The sequence below is a fragment of the Maniola hyperantus genome, chromosome 17, assembly GCF_902806685.2.
Source record: "Maniola hyperantus chromosome 17, iAphHyp1.2, whole genome shotgun sequence".
Lineage (NCBI taxonomy): Eukaryota > Metazoa > Arthropoda > Insecta > Lepidoptera > Nymphalidae > Maniola > Maniola hyperantus.
In genome coordinates this window covers 8,276,075-8,293,729 of record NC_048552.1, presented here as the reverse complement: position 1 = coordinate 8,293,729, position 17,655 = coordinate 8,276,075, and the positions used below count along the sequence as shown (strand labels likewise).

Here is a 17,655-nt window from a genome sequence, read left to right as displayed (position 1 = left end):
TTTGTAAATCACTACCCCTATTATAAATGTGAAAGTGTGTTTGTTTGTTGGTTTGTTGGTTTATTGGTTTGTTGGTTTGTTGGTTTGTTGGTTTGTCCTTCAATCACGTCGCAACGGAGCAACGGATTGACGTGATTTGTTGCATGGGTATAGTCAAAGACCTGGAGAGTGACATAGGCTACGTTTTATCCCGGAAAATCAAAGAGTTCCCACGGGATTTTTGAAAATCTAAATCCACGCGTACGAAGTCGCGGGCATCAGCTAGTGTATTATATTTTACCAAGTAGTTTATAAACACGAACACATTCATTTCTTATTAAAATACGACGTATAGATAACATCATAAAGTACCTGACCTGCGTGAAAAAGGAAATTTTGTTTTAATTTAAAAGTTTATGGACACTGAGCTGAACAAAGGGTACTAAATTATTTTGTGCGGTTTATTTAAGAACTGCTATTAGACTAGGAAGGTAATGAATGTCACAAACAAAAGTTTAGTCCCAACTCAATTTATTTATATTAAAGGAACCCAAATTACGCTTATATTTTTGTAAAATTATAGGTAGCAGTTTTAATTATTGCTCATGACTCAACTCCAGTGTTATAATATACGCGTATGTCACAAATGATGAATTTGTGCTTCACATTTTTCTCAGGAAGGAAGTGAATGTTTAACTAGGACAACCCCACTCATCGCGTTCTACAGTGGCATGTGAATGTGGGAAACGATTGAGGTTCGCTCAAGTCAACTGCATCCTCAACTGTATCTTACAGCCGTTTTCAGTTATTTTTCTTATTATTATTAAGTAGTTATAAGAAAGTTTGTTTCCACGGACAAAGATAGCTTGCATTCTGAGGACACCCATAGACTACTTTTTGTCCCGGAGAATCAAAGAGTCTGCACAGGGTTATTAAAGAATCATCCGTTTCAAAAATATGATTTTAGTGAAAGACACAGCTTTGATGTACGGAGACAGCTTGCATCTTAGTATGAGTATTAAATAAAACGAAATAATAATTATTATTATCAATAATTTATTTCTATCAATATCCTTAAAAACAATAAGTAACATAGTTAAGTACTTCTACATTTTGATAGTTTAGTACACAACCCTTTTTTCTACTTACTTGTATTTAAAGACAGCGTCATTTTAACACTGAACAATAATATTAGAGCCATAGTACACAGAATATTATAATATAGTACTCATCATTGTTACGTAGTATTATACTCTATCCGCGGAGAGATGTTAGTAGGTATAGCGCTCTCTCTGTTACATAATGCCATACAAATGATAGAGACAAAAATCACAGTGGGTGCCAACCATTTTGTGTCACCAACCTTTCACAAACGAAACTGTGTTTTCTAATTGAATTTAGAATGTTTTTTGAAAACATTTTCGAATCGAATTTCAAATGTTTTTGAAAACGCGTTTGTTATTGGTTGGTGATAACTAATTTATATTTAAGTGAATGTTTATAACATAAACGCTTTTTATGTAGACAACTGTACTTATACGATACAACGTATCTGTGTACCATTAGCTCTGTTGTGTAAAGAAATGATTTTGTAAAACTTTACATAATAATATTAAATAGCTGTCTAAAATTATATAAAATAATTTTTAAGCTTATTTACATTCCAATATTTACATTGTCATTATTTACATTTAATAGAATCTAGAATTTACTGTAAAGATTATGATTAAATCTATTCACAATGTTTCTATTTATTACAATACATAATAAACATTTTTTATAAATAAAATTAGGTTACTATTATTTGTCTTTGACAATTCCAACAATCTTTCTATACTGAAATTTTACAAACTTTCGATTTCTGTACGTCGTAACTTATCAATTTATAATTCCCAAATGTATTTCATAATAATTATTTTTGGTCAAATAAAAAAAATGGCTTATACTTACTTGGTTAAGTACCTAAATAATTAAAATATACAATTTAGTAAAACAAGTAAATAAGAGTTAAAAAAAGAACGGAATATTACTATACTTTATAGTATTATGTTCGAAAAACCATTCGGGAAATTGTAGATCTTCGTTATGACACGTCAGTTAATTGAACCTTAATAAGCTCATTGAGTTTGCATTAAAACTTAAAGTAGCAAAAGCTAGTTCGATGATATCTAGTTCATAAGAACTAGATATTATCGACAATATACAAGAAACATAAAAAAATATTGCTAAAACTTTCATAATAAAATTTACTACTTAAAACTCGCAGCTTCAGAGAAAAATAAAACAAAACATTTTTATGGACTGCCGACTAAGATTTGCAGATGTGTTTTTGTTCTTTTTCCAAGTCGTTTACATTGTCTCGTAAATTTGCTCGCCGATAGCAAAAGGCATGGATAAATAAAAGAAAAATAAAAGAGAGAGCTCGGCTTTTGAGAAAATTTCTAAACAACTGGACTAGTTCGACTCGATGTACCGTACCCTCAGTATCTTTGCAGAGCACTCGGGGGCTGCATACTCAGTGTAGGTTTGTTGAGAATAGTCTCAAAGTATAGACTTTACTGGGAATGTAACGGCCTACACTGTACAAATTGACATCAGACGAGTAGCTTTATTTTTATACAAAACAAAATGTGGTGCAATTTAAACTTAAATTTTGTATGACTTGTAGAAAATACTTGATAGATTATAAAAACTAGCTTATGCTCGTGACTTCGTCCGCGTGGACTACCTACAAAAAATTTAAACCCCTATTTTACTGCCTTAGGGGTTGAATTTTCAAAAATTCCTTCTTAGCGGACGTCGACGTCATAATAGCTATGTATATGCATGCCAATTTTCAGCCCGAACCGTCCAGTAGTTCGAGCTGTGCGTTGATAGATCAGACAGTCAGTCAGTCACCTTTTCGTTTTATATATTTAGATTAAAGATGCAAAAGTAGGTCTGTCTGTCTGTCCGTCTGTCTGTCTGCTAGTTTTAACGGCCCATCCGTTTAACCGATTTGGATGCAATTTGGTAGGTAGGTACTAGGTAGGTATATAATACTTTTGCAAGAAATCATAATATTATTCACATTAAAGTCTGAAACACGAAGTGTCTGCCAACTTTATACGTCACGACTCGTACTTATATAGGTCTGAAATAGATATAGGTACATTTTGTATTAAACTATGTTCAAGTTAAGTAATTATTTAAATTTTTTTACCGAGCCCTCTGTATATTTTCGTCATTATCACTACTATAAATTCTGTTTAACTCAATGGGATACTCGTAGGAAATAATATTAACTTACACCAACTCGGTACCTATTGAAATTATATCATTAGCAAAGCTTACAAAAAATATTTTCATTTTAATTTACCCACGAAAGAGAATTATCAAAAACGAAAGTTCAAATCAATGTCATTATCTTTCAACTTTGAAACAAATTAAAGCTACAAATAAATGAAAATCGAAATTTAATCTAATTGCTTTTGGCTATTTCAATTTAGCCGGTTTAAGCTGATCAAATTGTCTAAATAAATCCTATAAGCGTAGGTATAATTTTTATATTAATTCAGTAATGCCAGTCCAAACAGAACGTGATGATTCCGTATTTTTACTAAGGATTATGCCCAGTCAGTTGTTTCTCGTCCATGCCGTTTACTCAATTTGATAGAAAGGTAAACAACGTGGTAAAGGAGACCGGCCAAGCGATGGCTTAAATACATAACACATAGACTAAGCTTCTTATATTGAATCTCTGCTCATGCCAGATTGGAATAACCAAATCGATTTTCTCTTAATCTTGCTACAGGATTAAGATCGGCGTAGTTGGCTGGAAAAACGAAAGAGAATAAGCAGCGAATAATCGCGTAAAGACTTAGCCTCCAAAGTAAATGCGTAACGTTAATCTTCTTAAAGACACTTATTATCAAAGTTAATACCTCAAGCTTTCGCTTTTTTAAGGCGCTTTTTGCGCTATTATTAAACCCAATTAGACAGCGATAGGTAAACTTCTCATCCCGAAAATAGATTCTTTCAAAATTAGAATCATCATCATCATCAGCAACCGATAGACGTCCACTGCTGGGCATAGGTCTCTTGTAGGTACTTCTACATGCCACGCTCTTGCACCGCCTAAATCCAGTGGCTCCCTGTGACTCGCCTAATGTCGTCCGTCCACCTAGTGGGGGGTCTTCCAGTCTTCCAACGAAATAAGAAAGCAATGCTAAAAATATAATCAAAACCAAACCTGTATAATTAAACTTCAAGTTAGATATAACAAACTTTACCTTTTAAAGGTTGATATTCACTAGCTATTGAGTCGTTGTATTTCAAATACATATCGTTACAAAGATATACCTCGATTGTTTCAGTTGCACTATACATAAAGCAGCTTAAAATTATGCTATCATTACATTTCCAATTAACCAAGAATTTATTCCGTAGTTGGTCATCTCCAAGACCACATGTCTAAATTGTCCATGTACCTTAAAACAGCTTGAAGAATTACAGTGATATAGCTGGCACCGTGGGTGAAAACTGACATAGAGTATAAAATAAAGGAAGTACTTAAATGGGACCAGCTATGTTGTCTATGGTATGAGGACACGGTGGCAATGGTGGCCCAAAGTGTTGGGTTGAAACGTAGAGGTGGCGGACTGGAGCTCTGCATGGCAGCCGGCCGCTCCCCGCTCAATACATGCACGATCACTGACGCAGACTCTGTATAAAACATTTTTAATATTAAAATTCTGATAGAATACCTTCAAGTACATTGAAAAATATCAAGTAAAAAGCGGTGATATTAATAATACACTAGATGCGGCGCTTCATAGTACATAATTAATAGATTACGACTGACAGGAGTGCGGACACCGCGCGATGTTCGTTGGAACATGTTGTTACTATGAAACGCCGCATCTATGGAATATCGCTGGTAAAAAGTAACTTCCAATAACGCGAAGTAAGGCTTAAAGCATAATTTAAGTCTCACGTAAGAACTGCTTAGGTGGCATGTACGGATTATAATCTGTATAACACAATACTAATAAAGCAGTTTTTAATGGCTTCAAAGTTACTAAAAGTTTTTATTTTTATTTTGAAAGTAGACCAATGTTCACAAGTTAGCAAAAAAGGCCAAGTCAGGCTAAGTTACCCCCAAACATAATTAAAAAATAAACCTTCTAATGTGCGAAAAAGTTTTTAATGACTCCAAAGCTCTTAAAAGTTACTCTTCAACAATTCTTTAATATGAAAGTTGATCACTTTCTACTTTAAAAATTGGCAAAAATAACCTACCTAACTTAAATTTTATGTCTAAATGCGTTAAGGTCTCAGGTGGCCAAGTTTCTACTTTTTTATTACTTTTACCTTAGCCACTCTAACAAATTTGATGGACCTCTGAAATTCTCGCAAACGGTACACCTGCGTAAGACGAATTTACTCTAAATTGAACACGGGTAATTTTCAACTTTCAACTACTTTACATCTATTTTCGAAATTTTAAGAAAGGCATATCACCAGAGCATATTATAAATAGAGCATATTCTTAACATTGGCTGACCTTGGCTGAAATTAAAATCATTAAGGTAGTCATTCATCATCATCATCATGATTTACCCATCGCCGGCTCACTACAGAGCTCGGGTTTCCTCCCAGAGTGATAAGAGTTTTGGCCATAGTCTTCCACGCTGGCACGCAAGTGAGGATTGGCAGACTTCACATTCCTTTGAGAACATTATGGAGAACTATCAGGCATACAAGTTTCCTCTCGATGTTTTCCTTTATCGTTAACGCAAGTGATATTTAATTACTTAAAACGCATATAGCTCTAAAAAGTTAGAGGTGCGTGCCCGGGATGCCCTGACCTCCGATTAGGAGGCGGACATCCTAACCAGTAAGCTATCACAGCTTTTTTTTCGGTTTTACAGCATAAAGGTAGTAGCCCTTTGATAATGCGTGAAATGTACTTTAGATTCAAAAGGGAAGTACGAGGACTTTCCATCCATTCTTCAATACTGTAAGAAGTTATTAAGTTTAATAGCTATTCGTGTTTGAACTTGCGTAAGGTCAAGTGCCTGAAGATTTTAAATACTACTTCAAAAATGATCCTCTTATTTTAAGAGGTGACTAATTTCAATAGGTAGGTATTATAAACTTCTCAGAGTATCTGTTAAGCTATATGGTCAATAATACTTGGATGTTTTAAAAATGCGGGCATTATTAAGGCAGAAAAAAGATTATAGTGACAAAGCTTCAGAAAATATTTTATTAAGAAACTCTTATAGATGTGTGAAGCTCAGATTGAGTCTCAAGCACCGATAGCGTAGATGAGATAGGGCACGTAAGCTCCCTACGTATGCTCAAAACAGTTATAACAATGCCCTTATTGTCACACAAGTGTTTGGGGAAAATATTATATTTACGAGTATCTTTAGAAACAAGAAATAATTTTCGACACAGAATAGGGGTTTGTTTGTTATTGTGTTTAATATGCTCTATAACTGTATTTTTTCTGTTTTGTATCAGAAAAGTGTATTTATTTATTGTTTCTTCTCTACTTCGTTGTTTTACTAGTCATAATCATCATCATCATCATCAACACACCGTGCATTGCCGGCCCACAACTGAGCACAGGTCTCCTCTTAGAATAAGAAGGCTTTAGGCCATAGTCCACCACGCTGGCCAGGTGCGGCATGGCAGACTACACACACCTTTGAGAATCCATCCAAAGCCACTGGGCACAAGCAGCTCAAGGCCGTGGTTTGTGGCAATCTCTAAGAAATCTATGTGGGCTATCTATCTATTCTATCTGATGAGATAACTGCCATGAAAATGTTATTTTATTTAAATGTAAGATTTTCGGAAATAACCCCTATTGTACGATGAAGCTAGAATAATAATTCTCAATGAGGTTGTACAATGTATAATTTTAAACTACGCCAGCGATTTTGCTGCAGCCATACTGCAGTAACTAAAAAGCACGTGCGGGGATACTCATAACACATTTCTCTTCTCTCAGTAACCGTTCAGTTAAGCTAAACGCACATTGCCGGAGACGTAAAATCTGCAGAAACGCAAAAGCCTCACTTAACGCATTATTCAGTGCCGCGACTGCGGATAACGCGTTTTCTGCTGTAGCCTCATCCATATTTCTTTACCACGTCTAAACGCCTGACTTGCTAATGTTTTTGCAGTTTTAGGACCAAATGAAAACTGTGTTTATGTTTTGCGCCAATTGTGTATTAACTCGTAATCTACAATCAGTTTTAGTTCATCATCTAAATATGTAAAAGGAAAAGGTGACTGACTATCTGACTGACTGACTGATCTATCAACGCACAGCTCAAACTACTGGACGGCATGCAGATAGCTATTATGACGTAGGCATCCGCTAAGAAAGGTTTTTTGAAAATTCAACCACTAAAGGGCTGAAATAGGGGTTTGAAATTTATGTAGTCCACGCGGACGAAGTCGCAAGCATAAGCTAGTCAACCGATAAATGTTCAGTGCTGGACAAAAGTATCTTGTAGACTTGTAGAGACTTCCACAGGCCACGGTCTTGCGCCCTGTTGCTCTCTGCAAATCGGTTGATGTCGTCTGTCTACCAAGTAGGGGGGCTTTTGACAGTACGAGGTCTCCATACCGACACCTTCGGACTATAGTGCCACTTTTCGTTTCGCAACCAATTCTTCGCAACGTTGGGCAATGTCGGTTATACTAGTTCTTCAACGGATCTACCCATTTGTGATTCTGTTATGTAGCGAAACCCCGAGCACAGCTCTCTAGCTGTCTATACCTCCTATAGTGAAGTCTATAGAATTTGATATTCGCTAACCGTATCCGTATTGCGTTTCCAACATTTACTCACACAAAGGGTTAATTTCCCGAAAGATGCAAATTGTGTTCCTGAAAACTCGTCGGATGTACGTAAATTGATATTGTCAAAGAGTGAAGAATGAAGACTGTCTATAAATAAAATGGGATGAACACTTTATTGCGCTCTTAGATATCTTAGAACGACAATGTAGATACCATAAAAATGTAATTTGAAAAATCAAAAGTTCCCACGGGAACACGTGACAAAACTCAATCCATGCGCCAGAAATCGCAGGCATCGCTTATAGTGTACTAATAATAATTAATCTAAGCTAAATTAGTGCCCCTCTCTTTTCACAGTGAATATTATGGAAGGGACGATATTATTGTAAGTATAGTGCGCGTCAGGTTGAGATGGCAATAAGGGTATGAGGCGCGGGGACGCCCCGCACACCTGCACGTCACCTGCGCTCGCCCACACTGTGTTAGCGCGGGGGCTGTGCGGGTGTTTCCTCCCCGATCTCCATTTCAAAATGTCCGTACATACCTACTATAAGTACATTTATATAGGTACATTTTTTTAGTTTGCGTATTACCGAATAGCACTGGTATGTGAACCTACAATATATAAAATACTAGATGACCCACGACTACGTCCGTGTGGATTTAGTTTTTTTTTAAATCTAAATATGGAACTCTTTAACTTTCCGGGATGTCCTTCCCCGGGATATAAGCTAACTCTGTACCAAATTTCATCGAAATCGGTTAAGCTGTTGGGCCGTGAAAAGCTAGCAGACAGACTGACAGACAGATAGACAGACACACTTTCGCATTTATAACATTAAGTATGGATATGGATAGTATGGATATAAGTACAAAATGACAGTAAATCTAAAAGTAAATACATGCAACCGTACTCATGATTAGTTTCTCTGCATGAAAGGCCAACTAGTTACCGACGTCGGGCAGTAAAGTTGACCGAACTCGCTCTGTGCACGTTGTATCCGCAATGCGTTGCAAGGTTTCAATTTACTAACAGACTAGGTCAAGTTTTCGTCACATGCAAATTGTGTTTCCAAATTCCTGTCCTTTCAGAAGTTAAAATATATCTAACTGATAGACCCATCTATTTGATGATCATGATCTATTTCTAAGATGAATAAATCGCAAAAACCCTCTCGGAGAAATGCGAATGCGATGCAATTTGCTCGGTGCTTTAGACCTTCTGGAGTTAGGTTTTCACTCGTATCATGATTTTATTGTCAATTCGTAGTAACAAGGTCATATGGGCCATGTTTTTTTTTAATTTATAGACTAGCTCTTGGCTGCTATCAGACCTGGTGGCAAGTGATGATGCAGCCTAAGATAGAGCGCGCTTGCCACAAGATGGCTATTCACTCTTGACTTGAAGGTACCCATTTGAAGGGGAAAACTATACTAAAGTATCCGTGGATTTTCGACTACGTAACGAGTGCAGATCTTGGTAATGCCGTGCGGTACGATAGCAGAAAGGTAAAGGAGGAACCAGGCCGAAAAGTTCTTCGACACACTTTGAAATATATCCTGTAAAATACCGATATACAGGCAACTTTGTGCCGATGTTCCAAACTGAAGTTTAGAATTGACCAGCGTTTCGTCACCAATGAGTCTTCTAGCGTGACGGTCTACCGAATGAATGTATAGTGTACCTCTTACGCGTTTCAGTGAGAAACTACTTATTTACATTTTCTTCAAGATTAGGAAAACGGACTATAGATAAAATATATTATTATTATTGTGTAAATGTTATAATACTGATACACCTTAATTTTAGGGATTACCTGTCATAATAATACATTTCAGAGATTTTTAGAAACCATCGCTAGCTAAGCATTCAATTTGTTTTAGCCATCCCATTGAAACCGCGGTTTCAAAGTTATTTATTTTTGTTTATAGGTAAGTACTAGTATAATATGTATTTGATTACGACTACGCTAAACTTTGCTTAAACTTGTTAATTGCAAAAGATATTGAATAACGTTATTAAAGGCCCACAAACATTAAACAATATTGAGTATACGATTACTAACTAAAAGGTACGTGTTATGTTTCTGCGGTTTCCCTGTAAATTTTCCCTAGTTCGGCCTCGAAATTTAGTGTTCGTAAAAGCTTTCAATCTACCAACTACACAGGTCAATTTCGTATTGGTTACAAATAGAATTCTTATACCGTCCAAACGGATGCACAAAGTTGGAATAGTTTCTTGTAGGCAATGTCAGAGAGTGATGGAGAGTAAGCATATTTGATTCGCATTCTCAGTTATTGATTTAGGTTTGTTTATTTGCTAAAATTAGTGGAGGTAGAGCAATAATGTTTCTATTGTATCTATTGAAATGAAATCTAATAATAAAAAATCTAAATGGAACTATTCAAGATACATCGTATTTATTGATATTTATCTGAATTTAAAATCAATGTTTTAGACAAAAAACCTATTGTGGCTTATATTAGATTTGGATAGCTTTCATATAATATATATAGGTAATATATATAGGTATAAATAAGGTAATTTTTTGTTGAACTAAAATATTATTTTAGTTCAACAAAAAATTACCTTATTTATACCTATATTTATGGTATCATTGAATGACAATATAATTATTTGAGTTTAATTAAGCCTCAATAATGAAAAGTTACATCTGTATAAGTACGTAAGTATGGTATGTGCTACCTATCACTGAATTTAAAGTAAACTAACATTAGGTACCTATATTAAAAAAATTGTTGGAAATTCCCAAAAAAATTGCCAAAACCTTTCTTCTGGACAAGTTAGAGATAATTGACATGCACGCCCAACGATTTGAGTTGTAATTTGATTATGTCAGTAAAGTTAGTTTATCTATTAACGGAGCACTCTGCGCTCAGCTTGCATGCATTTGAAATATTCATTGCATAATAATTGTGTGGCACTGGGTAATACTCTATTGTAGTAGTCCAGGGTAAATTAAACGTGCTGTACGGACACAATGCCGAGCTACGATTCGTGGTGAATTTCGAGGCTTTATACCGTTTGTCACATTAAGTAATCTTGCAATTAGAATGCAGCGGAAAAATCACAACTTTGAATTATTATCATCACAATGTACCTACACTACATTATTTCTGTCGAGTCATATCAGTAAGCACATAGCTACACAACAAATTAATAATATAATTTTTAAATATATATCAAAAATTGCAAATACGCACCCGGACGCCAAGATGCCTAGGCCGCGATTCGAATCCTGCTGGTTACGTAATTTTGATATGTATAGTATATGAAAAATATTTAGCCTTGAAGTGTAGGCAAAAACATCATAAAATGTATAAATTAATAATATCTTGATACCCATTTAATATTTTTTTTATATTTTATTAGTAAAGAGGCAAAAATAACGCTGTTTAAAGCATATTGCCAAAATTTCTACTCGGGAGGCCTGTGGGTCAACTATTCGAAGAAGGCCATAGACACCCTAAGAGTGCAATATAATAATGGGTTTAGGATGCTGTTGGGCGTGCCGCGGTTTTTTTCAGCGTCAGGTATGTTCGCAGAGGAGCGCACTGATGACTTATTTGCCGTAATGTGGAAGAAGTCATCATCACTGCTGACAAGGCTGTGCTCAAGTACCAACCGCATCCTCAACATGTTTGCGAGTAAGATGGACTCACCAATGCTTGAACACATTATTCAAGTGTTGGTGAGGCCACAATAGTAATTGTTGTAAATGTTTAAATCGTTTCTTTATCCCCTACTTTATTACTAACAATAGTTATTTAAGAATTAAAATTGTCTACTAACAACTGAGCCCTAGTTGCTTTAAATAAAAATTTATTTATTAATATTTACGTGCATCAGATAATGAATAGGCATTTTCTAGGCAAGCGCGCAGGCTCGATCATTATTTGCCAGCAAGTCTGATTGCAGCCTAGCGCAAGTGCAAGATACGCCACAATCGTCACAAGTAAAGTCTGTTTACTGACATAGTCTCGCTACACCCACAGGCGCACTTATTATTTTGCTTTTATTATAAAATTAAATAAAAGCTATCTATCTATTTTAAAAAATAAAATATAATTCTATATAATTCTTATGGTTATTGTAATAAAATACGAATAGAAATAATAAACACAAGTTGGGTAGCAATACTAGGTTAGTGAACAGACTTTTACGTCACTTGTAATAACAAGGATATAAAATAAACTCTGGCTACAACACTATGAAAGTGACCACAATTCTATTTTATTAGTTAGAAGAAAATACGGATACTTGTTTTCGGCGATACCAGAAATAAAAGGCCACATAAATAGTTGTAGATACCTACACTTTCTATGATTGTAACAAATCAATTCAATTCAGACTTTGTGCCTACATACAGTTTGTTCCCTGTTCCGTGAGCAAAGTTGAACAGTTACCCGCCTTTGTTACTGACTTCTGCTTCATTTAATTCCCCTCTACTGTACCCTGCCTAGAAAATGAAGCTATTTTAACATCACGTACTGAACTTTAGTATCAAATACTGTGACTTTAAATCACAGGGAAATCGATGGTAAGGAGATATTTTGTGAGCGATTTTTTTTCTAATACATTGGCGCACCACTGTGATAGGTATCTAATCAGGTATATTGAATATTATTATAAGTATTGATAATCAATACTTATAATAAAACTGTAACAGGTCAAATTCTGTACATTGAAGATATTTTGAAAATTTTTATTCGAGGGCACTCTATAATCGATACTGAACCCAAAACTGTAATTTTTTTCATTTTTGTCTGTATGTCTGTCTGTCTATCTGTCTGTCTGTCTGTCTGTCTGTCTGTCTGTCTGTCTGTCTGTATCACGGCCGCGCATCACGCTGAAACTACTGAATGGATTCCAATGAAACTTGGTACGATTTGAGGTCATACTATGAGGAAGAATATAGGATACTTTTATCCCGAAATTCAGCATGGTTCCCGTAGGAGAGGGGATGAAAGTTAAAATGTATACTGAGTTGTAATTCATTAACGCGTAGTCCGATTTCATTCATTCTTTTTTTGTTAGAAAGGGGATATTTTAAAAATTATTCCGTAAATATTTCAAGGTCATTGGTTTTTAACCAACTGTCAAAAAGGAGGTGGTTCTTTTTTCTACATCGATTTTTTCGAGGTTTCTGGACCGATTTGCAAATATTTTTTTTAAATCAACAAAAAAAGTTTTCGTGGTGGTCACATAAAAAATTCTGGATTCAACTCCTTAATCCTGATGCTGCAGGGTTACTGCCCGCCTGAGTTACCAAGATTCAGGAAGTGTTCATAGTGAATTCGTATTGTAGGTACCAAGCAACGACTTTATTCTCAGACTTCAAGTCTCAACTCCTCAACCCTGATGATGTAGGGTACAGCACTCCTAAACTATAATGTTTCAGGAACTGCGGATGATGCAAAATTATTTTAGGTACCAAGCATAGGCTACATCATTGAATTTCGGATCCTAACTCCTCAATCCTGATGCTGCAAAGTACTGAAGTCCTAAATCGTGGGGATTTTAGAATTTATGATAGTGAATTGATATTTAAAAAAAAAAAATTTTAATCGACTGTTAGGCGGAACGAAGTTCGCCGGATCAGCTAGTCAGGAAATATGTTTAAAAAATTCAACACTAAGTATTTAGCATCTTTTTTAGTGTTTTTTACTCAAACATTATTTTAAAATCGTGAAATATCAGAGCAGATATGTTGCCGGAATCGTGAGGTAAAACAACCTCTATGAGCAGTCTTTCAGTACAGATGGTTCGTTGTTCATTTTCTAGGCTGCTGTGCCTAGTTGAAGCCTTGCTCACTTGATTCCAGAGTTTAAGTATAGTCGGCGACAGGTTGAAATAGCAACCGGGGAGGGAACGCCCCCCACACCCACACAGCCCCTGCGCTTGCCCGGTGCGGGCGAGCGCGGATGACGTACGGGTGTGCGGGGCGTCCCCCCACCTCATACCCTGATTGCCATCTCAACCTATCGCGTACTATATACCTTAAAACCTTTGAGTTGTAGTGAATACTCACCAGAGAAGCCTTGCTCACTCGAATCCAAAGTCGTCCGTGAATAGTCACCAGAACTTCTCAGAGCGCGATTCTAATTACCGGGATCGTAAAGTGAAGCGCAACGAACAGTTCGCTGTTCAGTTTCTAGGCTGAGCGCACTGATACCCCTAGTTGAAACCTGGCTCACCTTGATTTCAGAACTTTCCTTAGAACCTTTGAGTTGTACGTGAATACTCACCAGAACTGCTCGGCGCGCAAGTATAGTTGCCGGAATCGTGAGGTGAAGCGCGCGCTATGAGCAGTCTACTCGTTCGAGTTCTCTGCTCAGTCTCCACGCTGATGCCACCACGCTGTGCGTAGTTCACCACTTGTTCACCCCGATACCAGTATATAAAACTGCAAAAAAGTGATAACTTTTATAGGCTTACTGTTAATAGAGCCGGTTTCTAACGTACGTGCGTGGTGAGGGAGGGGTGACGGCGAATTAATTGCTTGAATCCTTCACCCCTTTCACACTGCACACAACTATCTCAGACCATAATTTAAATAATTTTAAAATAAATAAATTAATTAAATGAAATAATTTATTTTGTATGAAAATAGTTATTTTGAGGCTGACGTCAAGTTGTTCGAATCAAATTCAAAAAAACTAAACTAATCTCCTCTTAAATTTTTGAATTTGTTTCGAACAACTCAGCGTTAATGAATTAAATATCCCCAATTGAATCAATTGGCTTTTATTATGTACACTACCGTAACAATACTCAAATTATTAATTGACTAATGAAATTCGAGATTACTAGAACAATCGCACAAAGGACAGCCGTAACCTCCTGTCTAACAAGATTTAATGTAGTACACTAACCGTAATTTACTTGGTCATCATCAAAATTTCAACCGTAAAGTGGGTTTAGCAGTAAAACGCCTAAATGTCGAGATTACTCTGATGGGAGATCTTAATACCTACGTCGCAATCGTATATTAGGGAGGCTGCGTAGGTACTGGGTACTTAAAATTTAAGTAGACGTCGTTTTAAGTACACCTCTGAAAAGCTTCAGAAAGACTTTAAATACATCTTAGGTATCGTATGAGGCTTAAGACTTTTACTTTACGAGGTTTGAAAGCTGTAAAAGTCACGTGATAAAATATTTTTATAAAATCTTTGAAGAAACTCTTTGCTTCTTATTATGCACATAAAGTTTGAAACTCAATATCTGCACCACAAAACTGAATAGCTATACCTACCTTACTTTTGTTGGCACATGTACTTTGTACCTCTAAAAGCATTAAAAGACAAGAATATTGTGCTTGAATAGCGATTCAAATTTGAACAAATTTGAAGAGACAAAGAGGCACGGCAAACAGTTCTTGTTGAAGCACTCCCATAATCTCATTCATATGAACATCCTTTGTCTGAAGCCTTTCAACTCATTTGCCTATACATACGTTTAACCTCATTCCAAATACGCAAATGAATCTCGGATGAGACCATTTTCATAATATGAAGCTTAACAAAAAGATTTTTAATATTTTAGTTATAATGTAGGTTTTAGGTTTTCTGAAGAAATATAGAACTCAAGTTTTCAACGTTTCTTAATGTTATCATGAACTAGATGATGCCCTCGACTTTTATGTGAATTTAGGTTTTTAAAAATCCCATCAGAACTCTTTGATTTTCCTGCATAAAAAGTAGCCTGTGTCCTCCCCCATCCCTCCATCTCTGTACCAATTGACCATGAAAGCTAGCAGACAGGCAGATAGAAAGATATACATACTTTTACATGGCGAAATGAGACTCTAAAATTTACTTGGGAGAATTTGTACTTTGTCTGTCTGTCATCTATATTTTTTTGTTATAATTTTATTCCAAAAGCGTATGTTCATTTCAGTAATCTTGTACGTACTAAAACAACAAACGTAAGTAAATTATAAAGTGAAAATAAATAACACTCTTAGGAAGCAAAGTTTTAAGGCAATATACACGAAAATCACCAGCTTAAATATTGTATGCAATGGTATTCAGCAAACGAGTAAAACTTCGTTGATTTAATATCCAATAAATTATCATTTCGGTTTTATTGGACAAATAAACTGATATTTGCACTCAGTTGGATACAACAAGTCTCTATGGAATTCCTCGTTAATTCATATTAAAACATCAGATGCAATTACGGGAAACAACATTGCGGTTTTTATTTTTATCGTTATCGTAACAATCGATATCATCATTACACAATAGTATCACATAATAGTTATTTTAAGCTGAATATTAATTTGTAATACCTGCTATTATAGAATTCCGGCTTTCATTTCATTATAAATGAAATCAATAATAAAACAGTTTTAAGAGGGATTAATAACTTAAGCACTATCCACGATATCAATTCATAATTATTACAGTTTTCCCGTCTTCATGGTTTGTCTAGAGATGACCACATCTACATCACGATTGAAGAGTTGGAACTCGAAATTCAAAATTGAAGTCTAACCTTGGTATATAAAATATCAACTCACAATCAGTCACGGTGGACAGTACCTACCGCTGCAGCATCAGGATCAGAAAATTCCATAAGCATCGATTCAAGGTACCCCTTATTGGTTTCTATACGGTATCGTACCTGCCGGAACGCTGAGTCACTTGGTTGCACGGCTTTGCCGACATCTACTCATGCGTTGCCGGTAGGTTGGTTACTGGCCATAGCCGTAGCTTCCTACTAGCCCAGACTAGATGCCCCTGCCAGGAATCGAACCTGGGACCTCCCATTTATAAGACCACAGTATTCACCACTGCACCAGGGAGGCCGTCAAAAGCAAGATATATTTTTCATAATATGAATCAAAAATAAATCCTGCCCGCCATCAATATCGTGAACATTTTCATTTTACTAAAACCCAATATATTTTTTCACGCAACCTATTTATTCTCGCATCCATAAACATGATAAGCTTATTTTCTGATAAAAGGGTCGGTCGAGGTCCCTAAGTGAGGCATTCTTTGCCTATCAGCATTTAATGGCACCATGTGCCCGGGATCTTTCAGCGGAGGGACCTTCAATTTGAATATTGATGGGGTGCTACGCTCCGTGAGAAACTCTGTTTCTTTTTATTTAAGGAAGCTCATTAGTTATGTATGAGTAAACATAGGATTTTTCTCAATACATTTACCATAGAGTAAATGAGTTAAGGAAGAAATCTTTCGAAGTCTTTGAACACTGCATGTTACCACTTAGGTATACCAGTGGGTCTATTATAAATTCCATGGTAGACATTAAATTTCGTGGTTCATGTTGATTCTACCGTATACTAGTATACGATATTAGTTATTAGTGTTTGTAAAAACAAAATCAAAAGAGTATCTAATAAAGTTTCACTTACGTATACCTACAATCTATTGTTTCAAATCTTGCGACGGGTTTTCAGTTACTTTAGTGAATCGATTCTAGTGAAATTCGCACAGGAATACGAATTTCCTTGGTACGTTGGTTGGTTGGTTTCCTTGGTTGGTTGGACGGTTGATATGGTTGGTACCCATTACCAACGATACAAAAATATAATGTAAATTCCAGTTTCCATAATGTTGTATTGTCAATCGTCGTCAATAACATCAGGAATCTCTCAATCCTGATGTTGTAGGGGTACCTACTGCGAGTACTGTATCCATCAATATAATGAATTGATACTTAGGTAACTTAAAAGAATTAGTTAATTTACTATTTTTAAACTATTTACCTGAAACAGGTTTCGTAAGTAATTTAAATTCGAAATAATTTTAACTGGGATTTGTTTTTTCATTTCGCGATTGCAAAGATGCTCCCAAAGGCAATACTTCATTTAAAGTTGG

General features: G+C 35.8%; 1 protein-coding gene across 3 annotated transcripts in view; it reads right to left on the bottom strand.

Annotated features, from left to right (window-relative positions):
- Window positions 1-1,020: 1,020 nt before the first annotated feature.
- The window catches only part of LOC117989989 (zwei Ig domain protein zig-8-like), a 44,926-nt gene continuing 28,291 nt past the window's right edge, over window positions 1,021-17,655 (bottom strand). For all 3 annotated transcript variants that reach the window (XM_069504057.1, XM_034977404.2, XM_069504058.1), the window contains exons 6-7: window positions 14,053-14,210; window positions 1,021-4,683 (exon numbers count right to left, since the gene is read on the bottom strand). In XM_069504057.1, the coding sequence (XP_069360158.1) occupies window positions 4,412-4,683; window positions 14,053-14,210 (430 nt within the window). In that variant the 3' untranslated portion in view covers window positions 1,021-4,411. The remainder of the gene's footprint in view (window positions 4,684-14,052; window positions 14,211-17,655) is intronic.